At 50.3% G+C, this 27,484-nt stretch overlaps 1 protein-coding gene and 1 pseudogene across 4 annotated transcripts; one reads left to right on the forward strand and one right to left on the reverse strand.

The window, feature by feature from the left end:
- The first annotated feature begins 819 nt into the window (after positions 1-819).
- On the forward strand, positions 820-27,216 carry TRMO (tRNA methyltransferase O). 4 transcript variants are annotated; one of them, XM_062207898.1, is made up of 5 exons: positions 820-915; positions 8,566-8,740; positions 13,740-13,897; positions 19,114-19,761; positions 25,171-27,216. In XM_062207898.1, exons 1-5 carry the CDS (start codon positions 840-842, stop codon positions 25,422-25,424), a joined length of 1,311 nt encoding a protein of 436 aa, XP_062063882.1. In that variant the 5' UTR covers positions 820-839; the 3' UTR covers positions 25,425-27,216. The 4 variants fall into 4 exon arrangements, with proteins under 4 accessions (XP_062063882.1, XP_062063886.1, XP_062063885.1 ...); XM_062207901.1 differs by having other exon boundaries at positions 828-889; XM_062207900.1 differs by lacking the exon at positions 820-915 and adding an exon at positions 1,131-1,506.
- On the reverse strand, positions 1,892-3,566 carry LOC133771847 (splicing factor 3B subunit 2-like; annotated as a pseudogene).
- Positions 27,217-27,484: the final 268 nt, after the last annotated feature.

Consider the following 27,484-nt stretch of genomic DNA (forward strand, 5'->3'; position numbering starts at 1 on the left):
AAGATCTACTAGTCGATGACAAATGAGCAGACTGAGAAGCAGCTTTTCATGATTGTTAAGCTCTTAAATCTGTGGCCTGGTATGCTTTTGAATATTTTACATTGCAGGAAATATAAAGGTCTTTTTTCCACCCCAGAAGCAGAAGGATAAAAGGTCCAGAAACAGAGTTAAGTACGTAGAGGAACTTGACGTAGCCGAGAAAAGACGTCACCAGTGGGTACAGGACGGGCCGTGGGTGTAGGGGACGAAAAGCCAATTCTCGCTGGGCCTCGACCACCGGAATCCCCCCAGAGGACTCACTTCGCTCTCACTTCAGAACTGAAGGGTAGGAACACGGGGTTCCTTCCTGACCAAACACTTTTAGTAAGGAAAAATCGGCGCGTATGCAAGGGTAATCATCTCTGTACCCCCACCACCCAAGAATTCTTATATTTCATAGCACCTGGCTATGTGGTAACGACACACACATTGTTCTCTAGCCATTAGGGTCATTCATTGAACATATGGGTTGCCCGTGACTGTTTCCAGAGAGCCATCTTTGCGCCGTCCCCCGACCCCGGAAAGCGCGGGAACTCAGAGCCAGGATTCCTCGAGAGGACGTGACCGCAGCGGAGTGCGAGACGTGGGTCTGAAAAATAAAAACGCAAGCGAGAGGCTCTCGGAGCCGCTAGGATCGCCGGCGGCCCGCGACGCCGCCCGCAGCGCGCGCCCCCTCCCGGCGCCTGCGCCGCTCCTGCGCCACCTGGCGGGCGCCGCTACTGCGCAGGCGCCAGACCCGGAGCGCGGAAGCGGAAGCTTTGGCGCGTCGGGTGGGCACCCCGCTTCCGCCATCAGTAGCCATGCGCGGCGAGGAGGAGCCAGGGCCTGGGCGTATAGCGACCCCGTGCGGGTGCGTGAAGCCCTCCCTAGAGACAGGTAACGTGTAAGAACCTGGCAGTGCCGCTTGGAGGGAAGGCCTAGGTCCAGGCAGGCGACTTCATTTTTGAGAGGAATGTGCGATGCGAGGTCTTGCACCGACATGCGTCATTCCCCTACTTCGGGCGAAGGCGCAGTCACGTGCTGCGGCCACCACGTGACGAGTCGGGGCGAGCGTGATGGCGTCATCGCGCGTTTTTGGGGTCTCGGTGGAAGAAGACGCGCGCAAGATGCGCGCATACTGCCTGCCTGGTCCTGGCTGTTGGCTTTGGCGGCCGCGTGCGATGTAGTGAGCTCTCTTAGGGAGTGCTTCCTGCTGTAGAGGACTTCTGATGTGTACAGCTGGCGTCTTGCCGATTAGGAATTAATAATAAATGCCCCGTGATGTGTGGAGAGAGGCTGTGAGTTGGAACTGGGCCTTGAAAGATAGGCATGAATTTTGCTTGTTTCTGCCTCTTTATAGAGAGAACAGAAACTAGAGGACACAATGGAAGAAAAAAAAAATAGCCTGCCCTCACCCAGAAGAGAACGGTGTTAAAATCTTGGTGTCCGAGTGCCGTGTTTGTTTCATTGTATGCAGACTAGAAACAGGTGATATCCCACTCCACCGTTTTAATTTCATATTTCTTTACATGGCAATTAATTTTATGGGCTTGCATGTTGTTTTGTTTTAGAGGCGGGGCTGTAATTTGATGTCCTGTTGGACATTTAAGTTATGGACAGTTTTCATTGTTCTAAATGTTCTGGAAACTGTTATCTCTGTGTGTGCACTGAGTGTTGGAACCTAAGCTGCGTTTTGTTGAAGTGCTATTACCTGGTCAGGGTTGGGCTTTTTTTTTTTTTTTTTTTCCTCTTGGAAAATAGCTTTATTTACAAAACAGGTCTAAAATAAGAACATGAAATGACAAGCCCTTGGGGACTGCAGGAGAGCTGGCGTTCAGGACCCACGTGTGAAGCCTGGCATCCAGAAAAAGGGGCCAAAGGAGGGCTGGATGGGGCTAGAACTTGAACTCCTTGTACTTCTTGCTGCCCCCGCGGCTGTCCTGGGGCTGGGCTTTCTGTTTCTTTTGCTTCTGTTTGGCAGCGTGCTCTGCCACCATGTCGCTGAAGTCCTCCTTCTCCACCTGGGCCTGCTGCTCCCGCACATGCTCCTCGTACTCCTGGGTCATGGCCATGGGGTCCAGCTCCAGCTCCTCGGGCGCCAGGGCCACTTCCACACCCTGCAGCTCAGGCGCTGGGCCCTTCCGGCTCATGACCGTGGACATGTCATAAATGTGGGTCGATCCCATCATGGCCCCCCCCGACGGTGGCTGTTCTCTTCTCTGGCAACACGGTGAACAGCCGAGGCGTTTCACTTCCGTCCATCGCCTCCTCGATCTTCTTCTTCCTCAGCTCGATGAGCTCAGGGGTCTCCATTCCAGCTGGCACCAATGAGAACCCTCCTGGGGTGATGAGGCCACTGTCTGCCGGTGTGATGAAGCCTGTCTCATCCAGCTTGTCTTTGTGCTCTCCTCCTCCTCCTCTTCATCTGAGGGCTCCAGCTCCCCCCAAGGGGTCCGATCAATTTCTTCTTCCTCAGTATTGGTTTGAAATTCAGCAGCGTTGGTTCCAAACACGTCTCCGTAAAGCGGCTTCCCGGTCTCGTCTACTGGGGGTTTGCCCCAGCCTCCAGCATGGTACCCAAAGGAACAGCTCTCAGGGATGGGCGAGTTCAGCCCGGGGATTTTCAGGTTGGGGTACGATGGGGGTGGTCCGTATCGCTGCATGGCGATCAGCCACGGGGGCGGGACCTTGTGGGCGTTTGGTCCCACAGGCATCCCCAGGGAAATCCTGAGCTCGTCCGACAGGTCACCAGGCTGCTTCTCCTTCAGTCGGGTCTCAGACTCCTTCCCCTCATAGTACAGGTCCCCGTGTATGGTCAGCTTCGGCTTGGTCTGCCACTTGAAGAAGGCGTCGTGCAGCTTCTGGTAGTCAATGTCAATCTTGCCCATCTTGGGCCGAACCTTCTCCCGCATTTTTGACTTCATGGTCTTCTGTTCTTCCTTCTCCTGCAGGGCCTCCCGCATCTCCTCGATGCCTGTGCGCTTGATGAAGTCCGGAAGCTCAAAGAGGGGCTTCTCAATGCCATGCTTGCAGGGTTGGGCTTTTTTATTACTTAGTTAGTATAGTTAAAAAATGGTTGCTTGCAGGGTGGGTGCAGTGGCATAGCGAGTAAAGCTGCCACCTGCAGTGCTGGCATTTCATATGGGCACTGGTTCAAGGACCAGCTGCTCCACTTCCACTCCATCTCTCTGCTATGGCCTGGGAAAGCAGTAGATGATGACCCATGTCCTTGGGCCCCTGCACCTGCATGGGAGACCCAGAAGAAGCTCCAGGTTCCTGGCTTTGGATTGGCCCAGCTCCGGCTGCTGGACCATGTGGGAAGTGAACCAGCAGATAGAAGACCCCTCTCTCTCTGCCTCTCTGTATCTCTGCCTTTCAAAAAAAAAAGCCTGATTGCTGCCAGCTTATAGGTGTAATATTTTGACAGGCAGGAGAGAACTGAAGCCAGGGCTCAAAGTTCTGCAGAGTGTTGGGGAGCCAGACGTCTCGAGTGTTGGGAGGAATAGGGGGGTGAATCCTTTCGGATTCTGGAGCACCTTGGAAGCCATGCCAGTAGTTGTGACATGGGAAGTTTAAAGGTGGTCAGTAGCATGGAGTCTAGGAGGTTGGAGGATTGGTCTGGTGTGTTTTTGTTTTTTTTTTTAATTTTATTAAAAAATTTTTTTTTTGACAGAGTGGACAGTGAGAGAGAGACAGAGAGAAAGGTCTTCCTTTTGCCGTTGGTTCACCCTCCAATGGCCACCGCGGTAGGCACGCTGCGGCCGGCGCACCGCGCTGATCCGAGGCAGGAGCCAGGTGCTTCTCCTGGTCTCCCATGGGGTGCAGGGCCCAAGGACTTGGGCCATCCTCCACTGCACTCCCTGGCCACAGCAGAGAGCTGGCCTGGAAGAGGGGCAACCGGGAAAGGATCGGTGCCCCGACCGGGGCTAGAACCCGGTGTGCCGGTGCCGCAAGGCAAAGGATTAGCCTAGTGAGCCGCGGCGCCGGCCGGTCTGGTGTGTTTGACCTGAAGCTGGGCAGTGAAATATTGAATAGCCCCAACAGAACTGAGAAGGACCGAACTTTCAGAGCAAGATGGGTAGGAAAGCCTGTGTGCATACAACTCTGGATTCGTAACTTGCTGGCTTTTTTTTTTTTTTTTTAAGAAATTAAATTTTTTCAAAGATTTTATTTATTTATTTGAAAGGCAGAGTTGCAGAGAGAGAGAGAGAGAGAGAGAGAGAGAGAAAGAGGGGTCTTCTATCTGCTGGTTCACTCCCCAAATGGCTGTAACAGCCAGAGTTGGGCTGATCTGAAGCCAGGAGGTAGGAACTTCTTCCGTGTCTCTCACGCAGGTGCAGGGGCCCAAGCACTTGGACCATCTTCTACTGTTTTCCCAGGCCATAGCAGAGAGCTGGGTCAGAAGTGGAACAGCCAGGACTCGCACCGGTGCCCATATGGGATGCCTGCACTGCAGGCGGCAGCTTTACTCGCTATACCACAGGGCCAGTCCCGCCAGCTTTTTCTTACTTACTTAGTGTAGTTAAAAATGGGGAAAAGCCTGAACAAAAACTTCAGAAACCTGTCCTTGCTGAGCACCTTCTATTGTAAGAGTGCTTGGATGCTCACCTATTTTGTTCGTACTCTTACAAGTTTCCCAGGTGGGTATCATTTTCCTTGCTTCATAGATGAGGAACCCAGGATTCAGAGAGGGAAGCTAGCTTTGCCCGGGGTCACACAGTGTGGGTGGCCCTGTGTTTGCAGTCCTTTTTCTCATCTGTTACCACACCCAACCCCCTAGCCCCCCACTCCCTCTTTCCGTGAGATTCTCCTGCTGCTGCTGCCCTGGCACCTCCGCTCTTGCACAGGAGACACTTTGTGAGGACTGTCCACTTACTGTCCGTCTCTCAGGACACTGGAAACCCTTGAGTGGAGGAGCTGGTTCTTGTTTATCTCTCGGGCTTGAGCACTTAGCACAGCACTTACCAAATTTTAAGGGCTTGCTGTTTTTTGTTTGATTTTTTTTTTTTTTTTTTTGAGACAGAAGGCAAGAGAAAGAAGGTAGAAATTCTGGGTGGACAGTGTCAAGTTCCTACTGCAAAGAGTAAGATACATATTTGAAAATTATTGGGCACTTATATTTCATAGCATGTATTATTCCAAAAAGGAGTGCACAGAGAACAGAGTTAGGTTCCAGAAGCGTTCAGACTTGCTAGAATGTGGATGGTTGGTATTTTGGGAGTGGTCCCTCACATTTCAGAGAGACCCAGGAGGAGGAAGTCCTACAGAGTAGCTCCTGGGTTTGCTTCCAGTTCATTGTCATCCCAGTGTTGTCTTGCTTAGGTTCTTTTTTTTTGGGGAGGGGGGTCTTTTTTAAAAAATATTCATTTTATTTATTTGACAGGCAGAGTTAGAGAGGTAGATACAGAGGAAGAGAGAGGGAAAGAGGTCTTCCACGCACTGGTTCACTCCCCAAATAGCTGCAACGGCCGGAGCTGTGCCGATCCGAAACCTGGAGCCAAGAGCTTCTTCCAGGTCTCCCACGTGGGTACTTGAGCCATCTTCCACAGTTTCCCAGACCATAGCAGAGAGCTAGATCTGAAGTGGAGCATCTGGGACTCGAACCAGTGCCCATATGGCTTTCTGGCATTGCAGGTGGTGGCTTTACCCACTATACTACAACACCAGCCCTTCGTGTAATCTTTAAATTGTTAAAAATTTTATTTGGAGGGGCCAGCGCTGTGGTGTAATGGGTAAAGCTACTGCCTGCAGTGCTGGCATCCCATATGGATGCCAGTTCAAGTCCCGGCTGCTCCACTTGCAATCAGGCTCTCTGCTATGACCTGGGAAAGCAGTAGAAGATGGCTCAAGTCCTTGGGCTCTTGCACCCACATGGGAGACCTGGAAGAGGCTCCTGGCTCCTGGCTTTGGATTGGCACAGCTCTGGCTGTTACGGCCAATTGGGGAGTGAACCAGAGGATGGAAGACTTCTCTCTCTGTCTCTGCTTTTCCCTCCCTCCCTCCCTCCCTCTCTCTCTCTCTCTAACTCTGACTTTCAAATAAATAAATCTTTAAAAAATTTCTTTATTTGGAAGACAGGGAGACAGGCAGCCACAGAGGGATCTCCCATCCACTAATTCACTCCTCAAATACCTGCAACAGCCAGAGCTGGGCCAGGCTGAAGCCAGGAACGGGGAACTCAGTTCAGGTCTCCCATGTGAGTGGCCGGTAGCTGAGTGGTTGAGCCGTCTCCTGCTGCGTCCCAGTCAGTGTGTGTTAGCAGGAGCTGGGATTGTGAATGGAGCTGGGTCTTGAACCCAGGTGCTTGGATACAGGGTGTGAGCCTCTCAAGCAGCATCTTAATGACTTTGCCAAACCCTAACCCCTGATGTGTTACATTATCAAATAATACCGTGTAAACCAATGAAAGGTAGTGTGAGGGACAGCCCCAGACTGACAAGTCTTACTGCTTGTGCTGATAGATTGAATAGAAAATGGAAAGAAAATGAAGGTTTAGACTGTGTATTATCTTTTCTAAGATTTATTTTATTTATTTGAAAAGTAGAGTTACAGAGAGAGATAGAGACAGAGCAGTCTTCCATCCGCTGGTTCACTCCCCAAATGGCCGCAATGACTAGGGCTGGGCCAGGCTGAAACCAGGAGCCAGGAGCTTCTTCCAGGTCTCCCATGTAGGTACAGAGGCCCAAGTGCTTGGGCCTTCCTCCACTCATTTCTCGGGCACATTAGCAGGGAGCTGGATCAGAAGTGGAGCAGCCGGGACTTGAACTGGTGCCCATGTGGGATGCTGGGGCTGCAAGTTAAGGCTTTAACGTGCTATGCCACAACGCTGGCCCAAATGTGTATTATCTTTTTAAAGAAGTTAGTGAAACTGTCATGAAATGTGAAAAAAATTATAAATTGAAAATGGAAGTCATGGAGACCTTGGGCTTGAAACTTACTAGAAAGGCATTACTGGTTGTGGGTTTTTTTGTTTTGCTTTGTTTTGTTTTTTACTGATTTGTGTTTATCACAAAAACTTTTTAATAAAGATTTATTTATTTGAAAGGGGGAGTTGGAGGGGGAGAGAGAGAGAAAGAAAGAGAGATTATCCATCCGCTGGTTCATTCCCCAAATGGCTTCAATGGCCAGGGCGGGGCTAGGACGAAGCCAGGAGCCTGGAACTCCATCTGAGTCTCTCATGTGGGTGGCACAAGCCCAAATACTTGGGCCATCTTCTGCAGATTTTCCAGGCTCATTAGCAGGGAGCTGGATCAGAAATTGAGCAGCTGGGACTCAAATCAGCACCCTTTGGGATACCAGTGTCACAGGCAGCAGCTTAACCCACTGAGCCACAACGCTGGCCCCTAATTGCAAAAATGTTGATAAATGTTCTTCCAGGTAGCTTTTGGGCATACATATGTACATACTTAGGAAAATATATAAACACATTTTCATAACTGAGATGAGGCTGTCCATATGTTCTTTAATCAGTTTAGCGTTACATACTCCCCTTCTCCCCATGCAACATAAAGGATGTTAATACTTAGAGGCAGGGCACTAGACAATGGGACTAGAGCAGTAAGCAAGACAGACAAGCTCATGTCCACGTGGAGTTTACATCCTGGAGAGCAGAGCACTCCTGCACGTAGCCTGACCTGGCATGTGTCCTGCCTCTGGATGTTTTTAGCAGTGAGCTCCTGGAACCCCCTTTGTTGCTCACCGTGGTGTGTTTCATATGTCCTGTGGCTTCCCATTGGAAACATCTGTTTACTTGTATCCAGCCGCTGTCTCCTCATGACCTTCATTGTTTTGTCTCATACTTCACACTTCATCCAAACAGCTTGTGCCCTGCGAATGCCATGACGTTTGTCTTTTAGTTTTGTGTACATTGTCTTGGCTGTGGCCAAAGTGACATAGCTTGGTAATCGTAGCGTGAAGTTCAATTGTAGTCATGGTAGGTCCTTTTAAATGTTCCCTCCCCTCTGCCGTTCCTCTTCTTCCCGTTTCCTTCCCAATATTCTTTCTGTGTCATCTGGAGGGATGTAACCATGTGTCTGTAATGATGAGGATGCTTTTATGTATTCATGAACTCTATAAATTAATCACTTTTTTTTTTTAAATAAAAAGGTTTACTTTGAAACTCCACATTTGAAATGTGGAGTTAGAGAGAGACAGGGAGAGGGAGAGATCTTCCATCTGCTGGTTCATGCCCCAAATGGCCACAATGGCCAGGGCTGGCGCAGGTCAAAGCCAGGAGCCTGGAACTCCACCTGGGTCTTCAGTGTGGGTGTAGGGGCGCAAGCACTTGGGCCATCTGCTGCTTCCCCTGGTGCATTAGCAGGAGCTGGATCGGAAGTGGAGCAGCCAGGACTTGAACTGGCACCCATATGGGATGCCAGTGCTACAGCTGGTGGCTTAAGCTGTTGTGCTACAACACTGGTCCCAAAATAAGCACTTTTAATAGTTGCATAATACCTGGTAGACTTTACAACTGTGCAGAGAGAAAACGTGTTTTCTTGTGTCTTTGACCTTTCTACTAATGATTCCTTCCCTAATTTTCTTCTGCAGGGAATCTTTTAACTGAGCCAATAGGCTACTTGGAATCCTGTTTCTTGGCCAAGAATGGTACTCCAAGGCAGCCATCCATTTGCAGCCATTCACGGGCCTGCCTGAAGATCAGAAAGAGCGTCTTCAACAATCCTGAGCACTCCTTGATGGGCCTAGAGCAGTTTTCTCATGTTTGGTAAGATGTTTTGGACCAGAACTTGCCCCTAATAAAGTACTTCAGTTGACAGCAACCTTGGAGTCTGCATCCAGGCCGCCCTTGTCCATGGTGTGGGATTTCCGTGCCATATTTGTGTGTGTGATTACACACTTTGGAGACCCCCAAGGAAGCTTGGGATCTGTGGATGGGGCGTGTTTCATTTAGACTTTGTTGTAATTGTGAGGAGGCTTCCGTGGAGCTGGAACTGGCCCTGTCTCTGCCCGTGGGTCATCACAGTGCCCTGCAGACCGGGAGCTATCAAACGAGGCCCGGGGAGCAAATATGGCTGAGTGCCTGTGCTGTAAATCAGGTTTATGGTGCACAGGGGCGTATTGCCCCGTCCTTTTTCTTGTCCCTGGCTGCTTTGGTGCTGCCGCACAGGCAGAGCTGAGTAGTTGGGACAGTGACTGGCGGGCCTGCAGATCCTAGACAGCGACTGTCTGATCCTTCACCAAGAACACTTGCAGGCCCTGCCCCAGACCCCTGAGGGTTAAGTCTACTCTTCCTAGAAGACAGGAGACCCTAGGAACCTGGACGTTTGCAGTAAAGTGTTAGCTGTCCTTGGGCCGGTGTTAACACTGGCGTCCCTTGGAATCCTGTCTCCATCCGTCCTCCCCCACCTCAATGTCAGCAGTCGGAACTGCTGTAATTTAGCTTGTGGAGACCTCACTTTTAATGTTTATTCTGAAATAGGGTGTTTCATGTTAGTTTAGAGACATAAGTAGATTGGAAAAACATAGGTATTCTGACCTAGCTTGTATGATCTTGGTTGAATTCTGTAAGTTAAAAACATTGATGATGTAAAAAATGGATTCAGAAGTATATAAAGAGGTTTTTATTCTTTCCTTTCTTGTTTGTTTTTCTCTCTCTTGCCTTCTCTCTCCAACATCCTTTTCCCTTTTTAAATATACATAGAAGTATGGATACACACATCTTCTTTTCTTTTCTTTCTTTCTTTCTTTCTTTTTTTTTTTTTGACAGGCAGAGTGGACAGTGAGAGAGAGAGACAGAGAGAAAGGTCTTCTGTTTCCATTGGTTCACCCCCAATGGCCTCTGCGGCCGGCGTGCTGTGGCTGGCATACCATGCTGATCTGAAGCCAGGAGCCAGGTGCTTCTCCTGGTCTCCCATGCGGGTGCAGGCCCAAGGACTTGGCCCATCCTCCACTGCACTCCCAGGCCACAGCAGAGAGCTGGACTGGAAGAGGAGCTACCGGGACAGAATCCGGCGCCCTGACCAGGACTAGAACCCCGGGGTGCTGGCACCGCAGGTGGAGGATTAGCCTGTTGAGCCGCGGCGCCGGCCTACACACATATTCTTAAAAATGGAATATGTTTTCTTCATTAACAGTATATATCATGCAGAACTTTTATGTCAGTACATGTGGGTTGACCTGTTTTTTATTTTTAAAATTTATTTTCTTTATTTGAAAGGCAGAGTTACAAAGAGAGAAGGAAAGAGAAAGAAATCTTCCATCCCAGGTTCACTCCTCAAATGGCCACAATGGTAGGGTTGGGCCAGGCTGAAGCCAGGAGCCAGGAGCCAGGAGCTTCTTCTGGGTCTCCCATGTGGATGCAGGAGCCCAAGCACTTGGGTCATCTTCGACTGCTTTCCCAGGTGCATTAGCAGAGAGCTGGATTGCAAGCGGGGCAGCCAGGACTTTAAATGATGCACTGCAGGTGGAGGCTTAACCTGCTGTGCCACAGCGCTGGCCCCTATTGACCTGTTTTTTTTAAAAAAGTGTTGCCTTTTTAAAAAAATTTAATTAATTAATTGATTTGAAAGGTAGAGTTACAGACAAAGAGAGGGAGAGATAGAGAGAATGGTCTTCCATCTGCTGGTTCACTCCCCAAATGGTTGGAGCTGAGCCAATCCAAAACCAGGAGTCAGGAGCATCTTCCAGGTCTCTCAGGCGGGTACAGGGGCCCAAGCACTTGGGCCACCTTCTACTGCTTTCCCAGACCATAAGCAGAGAGCTTGATCCAAAGAGGGGCAGCCAGGACTTGAACCGGCACCCATATGAGATGCTGGCACTGCAGGCAGAGGCCTAGGCCACTATGCTACAGTGCATTTTTTTTTTTAAAAATTTATTTGAAAGACAGAGTTATAGAGAAGGAGAAACAGAGAAGGAGAGAGATCTTCCATCCACTGATTCACTCCTCAGATGACCTTAATGGCAAGACCTGAGCCAGGCCAAAACCAGGAGTCAAGAGCTTCATCTGGGTCTCCCACATGGGTGTAGGGGCCTAAACACCTGAGTCATCTTCTGCTGTTTTCCCAAGCACCTTAGCAGGGAGATGGATTAGAAATGGAGCAGCTGGGACTCGAACTGGCACCCATATGGGTTGCCAGGCTGCAGGTGCTAGCTTTACCTGCTATGTCACAGTGCCAGCCCCAATATAGTTCTTAAACTTTTTTATTTATTTTCATTGTAGTTGAAAGACAGACACAGGTGGAGGGGGATCTTCCATCTACTGGTTCATTTGCCAACACCTGCAATATCAGGGTTGGGCCAGGCTGAAATCAGGAGCCTGGAACTCAGTCTGGGTCTCCCACATGGGCAGCAGGGACCCAGGTACTTGAGCCATCATCTGCCACCTCCCCGGTGGGCATTAACAAGAAGCTGCATTGGAAGCAGAGTAGCTGGGACTGGAACCAGGCACTCTAATATGGGATGCTGGCACCCCAAGGAACTGCTGTACCAAATGCCCACCCGTACTTTTACATTTTTATGGACAGGTTGTCAGGAGTGGATATATTGGGTTACAGGGTATGCATAATTTTGGAAAGCTACTACCAAATTGACCTCTAAGATTAGTCAATTTGGGGGCAGTGTTGTAGCACAGTCAGTTAAGCCACCTCCTGCAATTCCAGCATCCCATAAGGGTGCTGGTTCTAGTCCCTGCTGCTCCATTTCTGATCCAGCTCCTTGCAAGTGCATCTGGGAAAGCAGCGGAAGATGGCCCAAGTGCATGGGCCCCTGCCACCCACATGGGAGACCCAAATGGAATTCTTGGCTCCTGGCTTTGGCCTTCGCTGAGCCTTGGCCATTGCGACCTTCTGGGGAGTGCATCAGCAGGTGGGAGATTGATCTCTGACTTTCACTTCATCCCTCTCTCTGTCTCTTTTTGTAACTCTACCTTTCAAATAAATAAATCTTAAAAAATTAATCAACCTGTACTTTTTTTTTTTTTTTTTTTTGACAGGCAGAGTGGACAGTGAGAGAGAGAGACAGAGAGAAAGGTCTTCCTTTTTGCCGTTGTTCACCCTCCAATAGCCACTGTGGCTGGCGTACCGCGCTAATCCAATGGCAAGAGCCAGGTGCTTCTCCTGGTCTCCCAAGGGGTGCAGGGCCCAAGCACTTGGGCCATCCTCCACTGCACTCCTTGGCCACAGCAGAGAGCTGGCCTGGAAGAGGGGCAACTGGGACAGAATCCGGCGCCCTGACTGGGACTAGAACCCGGTGTGCCAGCACCGCAAGGCAGAGGATTAGCCTAGTGAGCTGCGGCGCCGGCCCCAACCTGTATTTTAACATTACATACAAATGACCTTTCCACACACCCTCCCACAAACATTGGTTAGCAGGTTTTTATATTTTTGCCTGGAGAATACGCATTTTATTTTTTAGTTTAATTTGTTAGTCATTAATGAGGTTCAGCATCCTTTTGTGTGGCTCTTAGCTGCTGCAGTTCTTTGGTGAATTGTCTGTGTGTTCACAGCTCAGTGACCTGTAATGGGTTGTCCTTACCTAGTGACTTTTAGGAGCAATTTATGCAGCACTCATGGTAATCCATTGTCTATCATAGATGTAGCAAGCCTTTTCTTTCAGGCTGATATTTTGTAGTACAAAAATGGAATGATTGTGGGGCAGCGCTGTAGTGCGGTGTGATAAGCACTGTGACATAGCAGGTAAAGTTAGTGCCTGCAGCGCTGGCATCCCACGTGGGCACCAGTTAGAGTCTCAGCTGCTCTACTTCTGATCCAGCTCCCTGCTAATGAGCCTGGGAAAGCAGCAGAGGATGGCCCAAGTGCTTGGGCCACTGCACCCACCTGGGAGAACACAAGAGTTTCAGGTTCCTGGCTTCTCCCTGGGCCAGTCCTGGCTGTTGTGGCCATTTGGGGAGTGAACCGGTAGATGGACGATCTCTCTCTCTCTCCTCTGTCTCCCTCTCTTTCTATAACTCTCTCTATAATTTCAAATAAATAAATACATCTTTGAAAAAAAAACGGAATGACTTCAGGGCCGGCACCATGGCGCAATTGGTTAATCCTCCGCCTGTGGCGCCGGCATCCCATATGGGCGCTGGTTCTAGTCCTGGCTGCTCCTCTTCCCATCCAGCTCTCTACTGTGGCCTGGGAAAGCAGTGGAGGATGGTCCAAGTGCTTGGGCCCCTGCACCCGCATGGGAGTCCAGGAGGAAGCACCTGGCTCCTGGCTTTGGATCAGCACAGCTCTGACCGTTGGCGGCCATTTGGGGAGTGAACCAACGGAGGAAAGACCTTTCTCTCTGTCTCTCCCTCTCACTGTCTGTAACTCTACCTCTCAAATAAATAAATAAAATCTTTTTTAAAAAATGGAATGATTTCATGAATTTAGATCTGTTACTATTTTTCTTTACGGGTCCTTGGTTTTGTATCTTGTCTGGGAAGACTCAGTCAAGGTTGTCTAACATTCCAGAGCCTCAGTTTCCTCATCCCTACCATGAGGGAGAAGCTAAGATTCCGTGACTGTGAATTTGTTGGGCCTGCTGCTCGGCAAGGAGCAGGCCTGTTGGGTTGCTGCCGTGTGCCAGCCGTTGTGTCCGGTGCAGAGCAGGTGTGGATTCTGTCTTCCTTCAAGGAGGACAGACGGTTGCTACTGAAGATGGCTTAAAACATTCCTGATGTTTGTTTGTGGGGGGACTCCATTGTTCCCCCTCAAGTCATTGTATTTAGAAATAACTCGTGCTATTCTCTCAGTGCTTTTGCTTATTTTCAACAGGATTTTGTTTGTTTTTCACAAAAATGGTCACTTGAGCTGTAAGGCAAAAGTGCAGCCCCCGCGGCTGAATGGGGCGAAGACTGGGGTTTTCTCCACCAGGAGCCCGCATCGTCCCAATGCGATTGGACTGACGCTGGCCAAGCTGGACAAGGTGGAAGGTAACCATTTCCTTTCTATTTTTACCTTTCTTTGAATTCTCTACCCCAAAGTCTGATAAACTCGACATAGCATTCACCAGGGCTGTTATTTATATTTAGCCAAGCACTCGCCAGTGCCGGTTACTCCTGAGAACTGCCGGACGCCGAGGAAAATAGAACCATTGGAGGAGTGTTTGCTGGAAAGCACTTTGAGCTGTCAGAGGATGCTAGAGCTCGTGTATCCCATGGCGTGTATGGAAAGCTATTGTTATTTAAATAACTCCTAGGTTGTAGAATCATTGAGCTGGAAACTGAATTGTCTCTGGCTTGGAATGCAGTAAATACAAAACGATTAAGAAATACTCCGACACTTTTGAAAGGTGGCATCCATGTGTCCATGGTGAGTGCATGGAGTGGTGGAGCCTTGCTTCTCCCTGCAGGCTTGAGGACCAGGGGCCAGCCAGCAGCTGTGCTGCGAGCAGGGCTCTGGGACGGGTGCACTAAAGGATCAAGCGTGTCGTCAGACCCTGAGTAGCTGAGAGGAATAGCGTACGGGCTGTCACTGTGTGTCCACGTATGACCCAGTGACACCGTTTCAGAAAGCGTTCCAGTCTTGGCTCACTGTCACCCAGTAAGTCCATTTGATAGAGAGGCAGAAGGCAAGACAGCAGATAGATCGGGAGTCAGGACGTCACGCCAGGCTTCAGACTGATGGTTTGTAGAGTGTCAAAGGACAGTGACCTGCCCTCTGCAGCTCCGCGGGACTGGTTTTTGTGGATATATATATTTAAAGATTTGTTGATTTTATTTGAAAATCAGAGTTACACACACACACACACACACAGCAAGCTTCTGTCCTGTTGGTTCACTCCCCAGATGGTTGTAATGGCCAGCACTTGGGTCATCTTCTGCATTTCCCAGGCCATTAGCAGGGAGCTGGGTTGGAAGGAACAGCCAGGACTGGCTCCCATATGGGATGCCAGTGTCATAGGCAACAGCTTTACCCACTATGCCACAATGCTGGTCCCTCATTTATTTATTTATATATATACACACACACACACACACACATATATATATATATATAATTTATTTGTTTATTTGGAAGGCAGAATTACAGAGAGGCAGAGGCAGAGAGAGAGAAAGTCTTCCATCTGCTGGTTCACTCCCTAAATGGGCACAATGGCCAGAGCTGGGCTCTTTCAAAGTCAGCAGCTTTTTCTGGGTCTCCCACATGGGTGTAGGGGCCCAAGAACTTGGGCCATCTTCTGCTGCTTTCCCAGGCTGTAGCAGAGAGCTAGGTTAGAAGTGGAGCAGCTGAGAGAGTGGGATTGGAAGTGGAGCAGCTGGGACTTGAACTGGCGCCCATATGGGATGCCGGCACTGTTGGCAGCGGCTTTACCCACAATGCCAGAGTGCCGGCCCATATATATATATTATATATATATACATATAAATATTTAAAGATGTTAGTTATTATTTATTTGAAAGGCAGAGTTACAGAGAGAGCCATCTTCTGGTTCACTTCCCAAATGGCCTCAACAGCTGGGGCTGGGCCAGGCTGAAGCCAGGAGCCAGGGGCTCCATCTGGATCTTCCACGTGGATGGCAGGGGCCCAAGTATTTAGACCATCTTCTGCTGCTTACCCAGGCCATTAGCAGTGAGCTCAATCAAAAGTGGAGCAGCCGGGACTCCATAGGATATTGGCATCACGGGTGTGGCTTACCCTGCTGCTCTACAACGCTGGCCCCTTTTTGAGGCTCTTAAGAGACAAAGGCTCTAAGAGTGCTGTTCAGGCCATTGGGCACTAAATAGATGCAAATGGTTATTTTGTTTATTCTTCCCCAGAACTTGGACTCTTCCACCAGATTGTACACAGCTGAGTAGATTTTAGGTAGGTTTTCCAGTAAAAATCATTAGCCACCCCATCTTGAGTTTTATTGATTTGTGATGATGTAACAGTTTGGATTGCAGTACTGTTTATGATCATGCAGCCCACGCCTGTTTCCTTGTACTGAGTTTGTACCAGGCATTGTGCTCTGTGCTGGAGATAGGAGTGTCAACAAGTTAGATAAAAATCTGTGTTCTTGGGCAGGTGTTTAGCTTAAGGGTTGATGCCAGCATCCCACATGAAGGCGCTTGGGTTCAGTTTGTGGCTCTAGCTCCTGACTCCAGCCTCCTGCCAATACTGACCCTGGCTCAAGGTCCTGGATCCTTGTCCCTCTTAAAGGAGACCTGGATTGTGGTTTTGGCTTCCAGCTTAACCCCGAGCTGTTGTGGGCATTTGGGGAGTGAACCAGTAGATGGGGGCACTCCCTAGTCTGTCTCTCCCCCTCCCTCTGCCTCTCAAATAAGTAAATTAAAAAGAAAAATGGTGTGCTAAAGGCTTGAAATACATATGGGAGAGGTTAAAGGGCAAACCCAACAGCACTGTAGATGTGGTGCTTGGCCGTTGGTAAAGAGTGTTCCTGGGCATCATCTCACAGTGGTCCTAGGGGTCCGAGAGAGTAGCAAAGGCCTTTCATGGATGAGCGAGCTGAGGCTCTTTGACCCTGAATAACTCACCTGGTAGCCTCCAGCCAGGCGGCTGTCTGACTCCGGATCCCACGAACTCCTTGATGTTGTAGTTGTGTCTTGTGGCGGGCGTCAGGAAGCTGACAGGCCTCCAGTGTGCAGCCTCTCTTCTAGATGTTTCCCTCGTACAAACTCGCCTGATCTGACTTAGCTGTATGCAGCATGCAGAGACAGCAGCAGTTACCAGAGGCAAAGGATCATCGGAGAGTCCCTGGGGTTGCATGGCCTGAGGTGGAAGCCAGCGCCCCGTGATGGTAGCTGCTCTAGCTGGGTGCCCCACGGCTTCCTTAGGGCCTGGCCTGACGTCTTCTCTTCTATTAAAATAGAATAAAAATGGGATGGTCACTGTTTCCTTTTCCAATTCTGGGTAGTCTCTTTAATTCTTTTTGCTATTCTAAGGAAGAGTTTAATTTAGCAGGTTTGTAACTCACAACCTAGCTCACTCATTTTAGAAAAGGAACTTCTGTCTTCACTCTCAAGCTGGTAAACTGGTTTTTCAAAAGCTGCTGTCTCCCATGGTGTACAATCTAAAATGACATTCAGAGAGGTTGAGGTGATGGAGCTGGTGTTGTGGCATAGCGGGTAAAGCTGCTGCCAGCATCCCATATGGGTGCTGGTTTGTGTCCTGGCTGCTCCACTTCCAATCTAGCTCCCTGCTAATGTACCTGAGAAAGCAGAAGGTGGCCCAAGTGCCTGGGCCCCTGCCACTCAGCTTGGAGACCCGGAAGAAGCTCCTGGCTCCTGACTTCAGCCTGGCCCAGCCCTGACCATTACTGTGATCTGGGAAATGAACCAGCAGATGGAGGATCAAATCAAATCAAATAAATCTTAAAAAAAAAGAAAGAAAGAAAGAAAGAAAGAAAAAGAGATGAGGGTGAAGAAAAGATCAAAAAAGGAATAACTGTTCTGTTGGGTCATTGGCCAGGGAACAAGGCAACAATCCATTGTAAATACTTTCAGAGGCAGAGAAGGGGGCAATGCCTCTCCTGCCATCATATCACAAAGGGGGTCATAGGCAGCACCCCTTAACAAAAGACAGGCTGAGAACCACAGCACAGGAGTCATACAGAAAGTATGAGTGTCTGTGGGAATTCTTTCTCTATGCAGCAGTGTCTTTCTGCTGTAGCTGTTAGGTATAATCCATCATTTAAAAAGTGAAAAATGCTCTTTCCAAAGTTCCAGGCCATTCACAGTTCAGAGTGTTTTAGAAACCAGGTTCTCTCTCTTTTTTTTTTTTTCCTTTTTGAAAGATTTATTTATTTGTTGGAAAGGCAGAAATAGAAGGAGAGAAAGAGAGATCTTCCATATGCTGGCTCACTCCCCAAATGGCCACAATGACTGGGTCTGGGCTAGGCTGAAGCCAGGAGCCAGGAGCTTCCTCCAGGTCTCCCACAGGGATGCAGGGGCCCAAGCACTTGGGCCATCTTCCACTGCTTTTCCAGGCACATTAGCAGGGAGGTGGATCACAAGTGGTGCAGCTGGGACTTGAACTGGTGCCCATATGGGATGCTGACACTGCAGGCAGCAGCTTTACCTTCTTTGCCACAGCGCTGGCCCTGAAACTGGGTTCTTTTAGCAATCATGTTTTTTTAACTGGAGATGGAATAGAATGTGATCACTTGCAGTTTTTCAGCTCTGATTTGACCGATTTCCCAGGGTCAGGTTGGCAGACTCTGTTCCAGTAGCAGGAACTGATGGGCGGGACCACGGAGGACCCATCCTTGAGGTTTGCTGATGGTCACTTACATGCTACAGAAGTGTTGAGTCTCAGTGGGTAGGATTTCTTCTGTTGCCGTGTAACCGACTCCCAAACACGTAGCAGTTTAAGCCGTACTTGGGTATGATGTGCTTGGAGCACTGGGATGTTTCTTGGCCGAACTGACTTCCCTGGAGTTGCAGCGCCGAGGCCCCAGCCTCCTGCCAATTGCTGGCTGGCGGCCACCTCAGCCCCCCAGGGCCGCTTGCGGTTCTGCTGCACGGGCCGTCCCAGCATGCCTGCTTTCTTCATCCAGTGCAGGGAGCGGCTCTCGAGCGAGGCACCAGCGAGCAGGGGCCTTTCATAGCTGGATGGGATCCAAGAGGGCAGCACACTTCGCCGCCCAGTTTCTGTTGGTTAGAAGCAAGACTTGCTCAAGAGGATGGGTCGTCTGAGGGCAGGGACAACAGGAGGATGGGATCATGGGGGCCGCCTTGGAGGCTGAGCCTCGGTGGAGCCTCTCGTTGGTCACACAGAGATGTACTGAGAACCATCCCATGCCTGGGAGAGCTGGAACGCCAGCCCCCACCCCTGGTCCAGGCCTGCTCACTGTTGAGGACAGAGGCTCCAGGCAGACCCTGGCCGAGCCCCGTGGCTCCCGTGAGCCCACAGGAAGGAAGAGCCTAACAGGCTTTGTTGAGGAGTGTCACCTGACAGCCTGGAGGTGCAGGTGAGTGTCCGGCAGGTAAAGGAGGGGCTGACAGGTGTCCAGGCAGAGAGAGAGAGAGCTGTGTGTGGGCACTAGGCGGAGAAGAGCCTGGTACAGAAGAGAAGTGGGAGTAAACCCAGTGCAGTGTCCAAGACAGAGGTGGAGACAGGATTCTGGAGTATAATTGTGTTTTCCAGTGCTTTGCCCTTTCCCTCATAAGTCTTTTTTTTTTTTTTTTTTTTTTAATTCACATTCCAGGTGGAGCTGTATACCTTTCTGGAATTGACATGATACATGGCACACCGGTCCTAGACATAAAGCCCTACATAGCTGATTATGACTCGCCGCAAAATTTGATAGCACCTTTAGAGGACTGTGAGTCACAGAACGACCAGCGTGCACCAGAGCCCACGTCCCAGGCTGGTGGCAAGACTGACAGCTGCGCCAAGGGGCAGCTCCCAGCATGCCAGGACCCGCGGCCCTGCCAGAGCACTGAGGAGAAACCCAAACGCCCTGGCTGCGGGACTTCAGGAGCAAACCTCCTGGAACCCAGAGACCCAGCAAGGCACACGGACCTGGCAGGGAGCTTGGGGCTGGAGTCGGGGGGTGGCCAGAGTGTGAGTGTGGCAGAGGCACAGAGCGGCTCCCCGGGCCTGAGGAAGGACTTCGCAGAGGACGGAGCAGAGCCAGGGCTAAGGAGAGCTGAAGGAGCTGTGTTCCTGCAGGGAGGCAGTGCAGAGGCGCGGACCAGGGCTGCTCCCTGCCTGGCCAGGACCGCTGCTGGAGCCCCCTGCGGCAGCGTGGTCCCTGCCTGGGTGCGAGAGGCCCCCGCGGCCACTTTACACGTCCGGTTTACTCCTCACGCAGAGAAGGATCTCGCGCAGCTCGGCTCAGGAGGCGAGCCAGGTACCCTTGCTTCTTAGCTTTCATTGTGAGACGTAGTGGCTGTGTGCAGTGTTTGTCAGGATGACTGGTTTTTAAAAAATAATTTGGGAGGCAGAGATAGATAGAGACAGAGCTCCCATTCATTGGTTCATTCCCCAAATGCCTGTGATGGCTAAGTCTGGGCTGGGGCCAAAACAAGGAGCTGGGAATTCAATCTAGGTCTCCCATGAGGGCAGCAGGGACTCAGTTTCTTGAGCCAGCACTGGCTGTCTCCCAGGGTCTGCATTGGCAGAACACTGGCATTGGGAGTTTGAGCAAGGTGCCTAACCCAGGCGCTCCGACGTAGGATGTAGGATGTAGGATATAGGATGTAGGTGTCTTAACTGCTAGACCAAAAGCCCACCCTAGTGCAACTAGTGTTCAAGAAACATACGAGCATAAAGTATCCAGGCAACAACATCATACAACAGCTTTAATTTGGTGAATTCAACAACTGGTCGGAATTGTTGGCCGAGGATGGCTGCTGCTTGTGCCTGTTAGAGTAGCTCTTGGCGTTTTCAAAGAGCATGAGGAAGGAGTTGTCAGGTGTGCTGTGTGTATGGGCTTTCTGCTGTTTTACCATCTGACCACAGTGTTGCCTTCCATTCTAACACTCAGGCAGCTGACAGCTCAGGCTGCGGCACAGAAGAGTCACTTAGTGTAGGGCTTGCTCACAAAGTCTCTGCCCTTGAGACACGCACGTTCCCGCAGAGGAGAGGCTGTGGGGCCCTTAGGTGGCGGCTGTGCACTCACACTTGGCTCTAACCGAGCGTTAGCTGGTTTCCACAGTCCACGGCAGATCCCACGTGGCAGCCTGGAGTGAAGGAAGGGGCTGTTAAGAGGTGGGCTGGTGGCGCCTGTAAGAAGGACCCAGCTGGACGAGATGTCAGATTCAGGAAGGGGACAAGCTGTTCTTTTGTGTTCCACTCAGAAGCGACTGTAGCCATCAGAAGAGGGAACTTTGTTCATTTTTTTTTATTTTTAAGATCTATTTATTTATTTGAAAGGCAGAAGCGTAGAGGGGAGAGAGAGGGAGGGATGGAGGGAGAGACAGAGAGAGAGATTGATTTTCCATCCGCTGGTTCACTTCCCAAATGGCCGCAATAGCCAGGGCTGGATCAGGTCAAAGCCAGGAGCCAAGAGCTTCTTCCGGGTCTCCCATGTGGGTGCCTAAGCACTTAGGTCATCCTCTGGTGCCTCCCAGGTGCATTAGCAGGGAGCTGGATTGGAATTGGAGCAGCCAGACTTGAACCAGCGTCCATATGGGATGCTACTGGCACTGTAGGCAGAGGCTTAACTTACTACACCACAGTGCTGGCCCTCTTGTTCATTCATTCTCTGAGAGTACACTGAGCTTTTCTAGGCCCTTGGGATACATCACTGAGCAAAAGAGATAAAAAACAAACAAAAAAATTCATGCCTCAAGAGCTTGTATTCTGATGGGGCAGAGAGAGACAAACTAAAAGCTGGTAAGTAAGTGAATTATTGTACAAACCATACAGAACCACTGCGTATCATGTCGGCAGCTTCTGAGGGCCATGAGGGAAAGAGTAAAAGAGAATAGGGCGGACTTGAGGAGTTGTAGTTTCACATATGTGGCCAGGGTGGGAGTCATTGATAAGCCATCTGAGATGAGAGGCAAAGGAAGTGAGGCTGGCCCAGCCAGCTCAGGGAAGCGACAACCTGAGGACAGCCAGCGCATGGCCCCGTGGGGAGTGTGCGATCAGGTGGACGGAGTGGAGCAAGGGCAGAGTGCTGGAGCTGAGGTCACAGGCTCTAGGGAGAGCATGAGGTCACAGAAAATTTTTTAAATTAAATTTGAGAGGCAAAGAGTGTGCTCCCCTATCTACTGGTTCACTCTCCAAATGCCTGTGATGGCAGGGCCAGGGCAAAGCCAGGAGTTGGGGATGTAATGTAGATCTCCCATGTGGGCGGCAGGGGCCCAAGTACGTGAGCCATCACCGCAGCCTCCCAGGGTCTGCGTTGGCAGGAGCTGGAGCTGGGAGTCCAGCCCAGGCACTCAGATGTGGGGTGTCTGCCTCTTAACCGCTAGCTCAGATGCCTGCCCGTCACGGAGAGGGCCTCTGAAAAGACTCGCGTTTCTATCTTGGGAGAAGTGGGAGGTGGAAGGACTTGATCTCAGTATCCCCAGGGAGCAGGAGGCTGTGTCCAGGTCAGAGGGCCGCCCAGAGGTGGCCGCAGGTGACTGCTGGACGTCACACCCCAGCAGCATGCGGCCTTGTGCAGACAGTGAAGGCTTTCGCTCTGTTTCCAGAAAATACAGAGCTAAGCAGCCACAGACAGAGGGTCTCAGCCTGTCCCAGACAGAGGGGGAAAATGAAGAAGACAGGAAGGGGTTTGGCATTTAACACCCCAACCTGAAGGGAATCCTCCTGGTGGGAAGAAGTTGGGGCAAGACACAGAGCCACAAGTATCCTGGAGCGTTCCCTGCTCTGCCTGTCGGGGCCACAGCCAGCCCACGTGGCTGCCTCTGCAGCCCCTCCTGTGGGTGGAGGCACGTGGTGGGCCAGCGTGCCCTGCAGCACCTGCACCTGCGGCTGGGGCAGCTCCATGAAGGTGTGCTGCTCAAGTCTTGGGCTGCTTCTTCATTTTTTTTTTTTTAAAGGTTTATTTATTTATTTGAAAGGCAGAGTTACAGAGAGGCAGAGAGAGAGATCTTCCATCCACTGGTTCATTGTCCAAATGGCCTCAACGGCCAGAGCAATGCTGATCTGGAGCCAGGAGCCAGCAGCTTCTTCTGGGTCTCCCACATGGGTGCAGGGGCCCAAGGACTTGGGCCATCCTCTGCTGCTTTCCTGGGCCATAGCAGAGAGCTGGTTTGAAAGTGGAGCAGCCGGGACTCGAACTGGCGCCCACATTGGGTGGAGGCACTGCAGGTGGCAGCTTTATCCACTACGCCATAGCACTGGCCCCCCACAGTTACTTTTTTTTTTTTAAAGATTTATTTATTTATTTGAAAGTCAGAGTTACACAGAGAGAGAAGGAGAAGCAGAGAGAGAGAGAGAGAGAGGAGGGAGAGAGGTCTTCCATTCGCTGATTCACTCCCCAGTTGGCTGATCTGAAACCAGGAGCTAGGAGCTTCTTCCGGGTGTCCCATGTGGGTGCAGGGGCCTAAGCACTTGGGCCATCTTCCACTGCTTTCCCAGGCCATAACAGAGAGCTGGATCAGAAGTGGAGCAGCTGGGACTCGAACTGGCACCCAAATGGGATGCCGGCTTTAACCGCTATGCCACAGCTCTGGCCCCTGGGCTTCTCATTCTTTCCTGAGGCTTTCTTTGTAAACAGAGCCTCTGATTTTAACGTGGGTCTCTTTGTTTTGAGAGTTTTGTTGACAGAGGTCTTTGCATCACTGTGTACAGTTGGTGGGAGGAGTCAGGCCACTGTGGAAGGCTAGCGTCAGGACAGGGGAGTGCTGCCTTGTCTGCCCTTGACGTCCACACTCGGCCCCTGCTACCCACATGGAGATCTTGGACAACAGCACAGTGTGTCTGAGGTGCTTCAGATGTGCTGCGCTGGTTTAAAACTGGTAGAGGGGCCGGCACTGTGGTACAGCAGGTTAATGCCCTGGCTTGAAGCGCCAGCATCCCATGTGGGCGCCAGTTCGAGTCCTGGCTGCTCCTCTTCCAAACCAGCTCTCTGCTGTGGCCTGGGAAAGCAGTAGAAGATGGCCCAAGTGCTTGGATCCCCGCACCCACGTGGGAGACCTGGAATAAGCTCCTGGCTCCTGGCTTTGGATCAGCTCAGCTCTGGCTGTTGCTGTTGTTTGGGGAGTGAACCAGCAGAATGGAAGACCTCTCTCTCTCTGGCTCTACCTCTCTCTCTGTAACTGTCTTTCAAAGAAATAAAAAATAATTCTTAAAAAAAAAAAAAAAACTGATAGCAAGGAGCAGTTGTGGAGTGCAGTTATAAAACAGGGACTGATTGAGAGCAAAGAGCAGGATGGAGACCAGTAGGGAACTGGAAGATGACTTCCAGAAGCTCAGAGTCTAGAGGAGGAGAAAGCCGTTGACATGGGAGGGAATTGGTGCTACTGCGGCAGCCTGGGCAAGTGCTGTGGACACAGAGGGGGTTCTGACTCGTGGTGGGGAGGAAATGTGGTGAGGCTTCCTGGAAGAAATGGCATTTCCGCTGAATCTGGAAAGATTCTGTTGTAATTATTAATAATGAGGTCATAGTTACTTTTTAAAAAGATTTATTTATTTGAAAGTCAAAGTTACACAGAGGCAGAGGCAGAGAGGGGTTTTCCATCTGCTGGTTCACTCCCCAAATGGCCAATCCAAAGCCAGGAGCCAGGAGATTCTTCTGCGTGTCCTGTGCAGGCGCAGGGGCCCAAGCACTTGGGCCATCTTCTACTGCTCTCCCAGGCCATAGCAGAGAGCTGGATCAGAAGTGGAGCAGGCCAGCACATGGCTTAACAGGCTAATCCTCTGCCTTGCAGCGCCGGCACACCGGGTTCTAGTCCCGGTCAGGGCGCCGGATTCTATCCCGGTTGCCCCTCTTCCAGGCCAGCTCTCTGCTATGGCCCGGGAAAGCAGTGGAGGATGGCCCAAGTGCTTGGGCCCTGCACCCTCATGGGAGACCAGGAGAAGCACCTGGCTCCTGGCTTCGGATCAGCGAGATGCGCCGGCCGTGGCGGCCATTGGAGGGTGAACCAATGGCAGAAAGGAAGACCTTTCTCTCTGTCTCTCTCTCTCACTATCCACTCTGCCTGTCAAAAAAAAAAAGAAGTGGAGCAGCCAGGACTCCAACCAGCGCCCCTGTGGGATGCCAGCACTGCAGGAGGCAGCTTTACCTGCTATGCCACAGCACCGGTCTCCCCACAGTTACTTTTAAAGTTTAGTACATACTGGTTTTTAGAACAAATTACAGTAGATTAGGAGTGGTATTTCTTGAAATGCACACCTGGGTGGAACCCCATGGCTGTCTCCCCAGTGATGACACTGGGCATGCTCAGTGTGTCTGTTTCATTCTTGTCTTGGGACCCTTAGCCATGTGGGCTTACTGGTACCTGTGCAGCTGTGACGCCCAGTGCTTTGCCTGCACCCAGCATTCTGGGTTGTACAGATTGGGTTCCCTTCCTTGTGGCTCTCTGAGGATCCTGGGTCTGTCATGTGGTTCCTTGTCTCTGTTCAGAGAAAGAAATGAGAAGTCTACATTGGGAACAGAAGAGCGACGTGTGGGTTGGCAGAAAGTAAGGCCTGCTTCTCACAGCCGGGAGACTAAGGGAGAATGTGACCAGGATTTCCTTGTTCAGTAAAATAAAAACTCGGGGGTACATGAGTGAAATTGCTCAGATTCCACGTGGAACTGTGCTGGAATGGAGTTGGAGCTGCGTGGTCTCAGCATTGGGCTGTGTTCTTCATGTTGCAGGTGTGGATCAGGCATCATTTAAATACTTCCGGTCAGCCGAGGAAGCGAGGCGCGCCATCGAGGCCGTGCTGGCCGCCGACCCGCGGTCTGTGTACCGCCGCAAGCTCTGCCAGGACCGCCTTTTCTACTTCACCGTGGACGTCGCGCACGTCACCTGCTGGTTTGGCGACGGCTTTGCGGAGGTCCTGAGGGTCAAGCCAGCGTCCGAGCCTGTCCAGGTGCCTGGGGAGTCCTTGTGGGACCAGCCTCCGTGATGTCTTACGGCAGCCTCGTTGACGTTTGGAAGTGACTGCTGGGTTTTCTGTGCAGGCTAATGAGGTCCCTGCTCTGCAGAAAGAAGGCAGTGCTTTGTGATCTCACGGCTTTGATCTGGGCTGTTCAAAATATGTGTTTGAAAAGCATTTTAATAAGCTTAATTGAAGGGTATAAAATACAGAGAAAATGCTTTTTTGTTGTTGTTCTTTAGAAAAATTATTTATTAGCGAGACAGACAGAGCTCCCATCCACTGGTTCACTCCGCAGATGCCTGCTATGGCCTAGGTTGGGCTGAGCTGAAGCCAGGAGCGGGGAATGCATCCAGGCCTCCCACACGGGTGGCGGGGACCCAGCTGCTGGAGCCATCGCCCCTGCCTCCCAGAGTGCACATCTGCAGGAAGCTGGAGCCAGATGTTGAACAGAGGCATCCAGCCTAGCGTCTCAACTGCTGGGCTCAGGGCCATCTGCTCTGGATGTGTTCACACCGAAGAACCCAGAGGTGGCGCTGTCTCTGTGAGTTCTGAAAGAAGCGGATTGTTTGCAATGGTTGATAAAGTTAGGCAGAGGTCATTCTAGCAGGGACTTTCAATTTGAGGACGTGTTGTCAGCAGTTCACATTGACTTTCCAGCCTGGAAAAGCCCCATCTCTCCCTTTTATTCTAAAACTGTTAGGGAATCTCAGGAAACTAAAGAATATTCACCACGTGGTTATAGATATCCTTAGAGGTTACACCCCCATGTTCAGGCACTTTGTGGTACACACACACATACGTGTGAGTGTTTACATACTTAATCCTGATTCTGAAATAGAGACACTCTGAGATTTGTTTGGATGCCTTTGTATCAGAAAGAAAATCTCTCCCAGAAATTCAAGAAAATAATTAGTAATTTCTATCTTACTTGTTCCGTAACTGTTGAGAACCTGCAATGGGTTGGGTTTGGATAATAAAGTGAGATGAATAGGACACAAGTTGCAAGTGATGGTTAGTGGAGGAAAGCAAGGTACAAGCAGATTATTGTGTTACTGTCTGATAAATGCAGTGATCAAGTCAGCACGGGTTCCTGTGCAGGGCCACGTGGGAAGCAGTTCTAAGAATGTATTGCCTATAGGAGGTTTCACTGATGTGATCACAGATAACTGAAGATTTATGATCGGCGTAACCAAATTAGACACCTGTCAGCATGACACAAGCTTTCCTAATTGCAGTTGTAGATCACGGCAGCTGACTGATGAGGTTTTGAAATGAGTCCTCTTGCCTGTGGGTACTTGTGTGGAGTCATCTGTGGCCCAGGACACTGCACTCGTGGACCAAACTGGTTTACCGTGGCCTTTGATGTTACTCAGAACTTCTTGAAGTATCTTTAGCTTGACTTTTTAAAAGCTGTTTATTTTGAGATAATTATAGATTTGCAGAAAGTTACATAAATAGTCCAGAGGTTCTGTACCTTTGCCATAGCTTCTTGTGGAAGTAGTCTCTTACATGGCTGTAGTGAAATTCTAAAGCTGGGGTGGGTGTTGGTGCAGTTGGTTACGCCGCTGCTTACTATGCTGGCACCGTGTTGGAATCCTGGCTGCTCTGCTTCCCATCCAGCTCCTTGCAACTACACCTGGAAAGCAACAGGTGTTGGTCTCCGTGTGGGAGACCAGGATGGAGTTTCTGGCTGCCAGCCTTGTCCAGGCCCAGCCCTGGCTGTTGTCACCATTTGGGAAATGAATCAGTGGATGGAAAATCAATCTCTTCCCCTCTCTTTGTCCCTCTCTCTCTATTATTCTGTGTTTCAAATAAATAAATCAACTTTTTTTTTTTTTAAAAAGAAGCTGGTAAGTTGGTAAATGTGTCCTTCAGTTTGATTTATTTATATCCTTTATCATAAAATTACCTCGAAGCTGAATCAGGGTTGAAGCACCAGATGTCGGTGTTCACTGCAGGAGGATGACTGGAGATAGCAGTAGCCGGCTTTTTAACAAGAGGACCGTTGGCATTGTTTGGGGTTTTGTTAAACCCCTACATTCTTAGGATTTCAGAACTTTATTTATTTTAAAAGATTTATTTTATTT

Source organism: Lepus europaeus, chromosome 12 (genome assembly GCF_033115175.1).
Source record: "Lepus europaeus isolate LE1 chromosome 12, mLepTim1.pri, whole genome shotgun sequence".
In the NCBI taxonomy this organism is placed as follows: Eukaryota; Metazoa; Chordata; class Mammalia; order Lagomorpha; family Leporidae; genus Lepus; species Lepus europaeus.

Coding starts and splice junctions, on each gene's coding strand:
- TRMO (XM_062207898.1), top strand. CDS start 840: ATGCGCGGCGAGGAGGAGCCAGGGCCTGGGCGTATAGCGACCCCGTGC. Junction 916..8,565: donor GAAGCCCTCCCTAGAGACAG/GTAACGTGTAAG, acceptor TTTCTTCTGCAG/GGAATCTTTTAACTGAGCCA. Junction 8,741..13,739: donor GAGCAGTTTTCTCATGTTTG/GTAAGATGTTTT, acceptor TATTTTCAACAG/GATTTTGTTTGTTTTTCACA.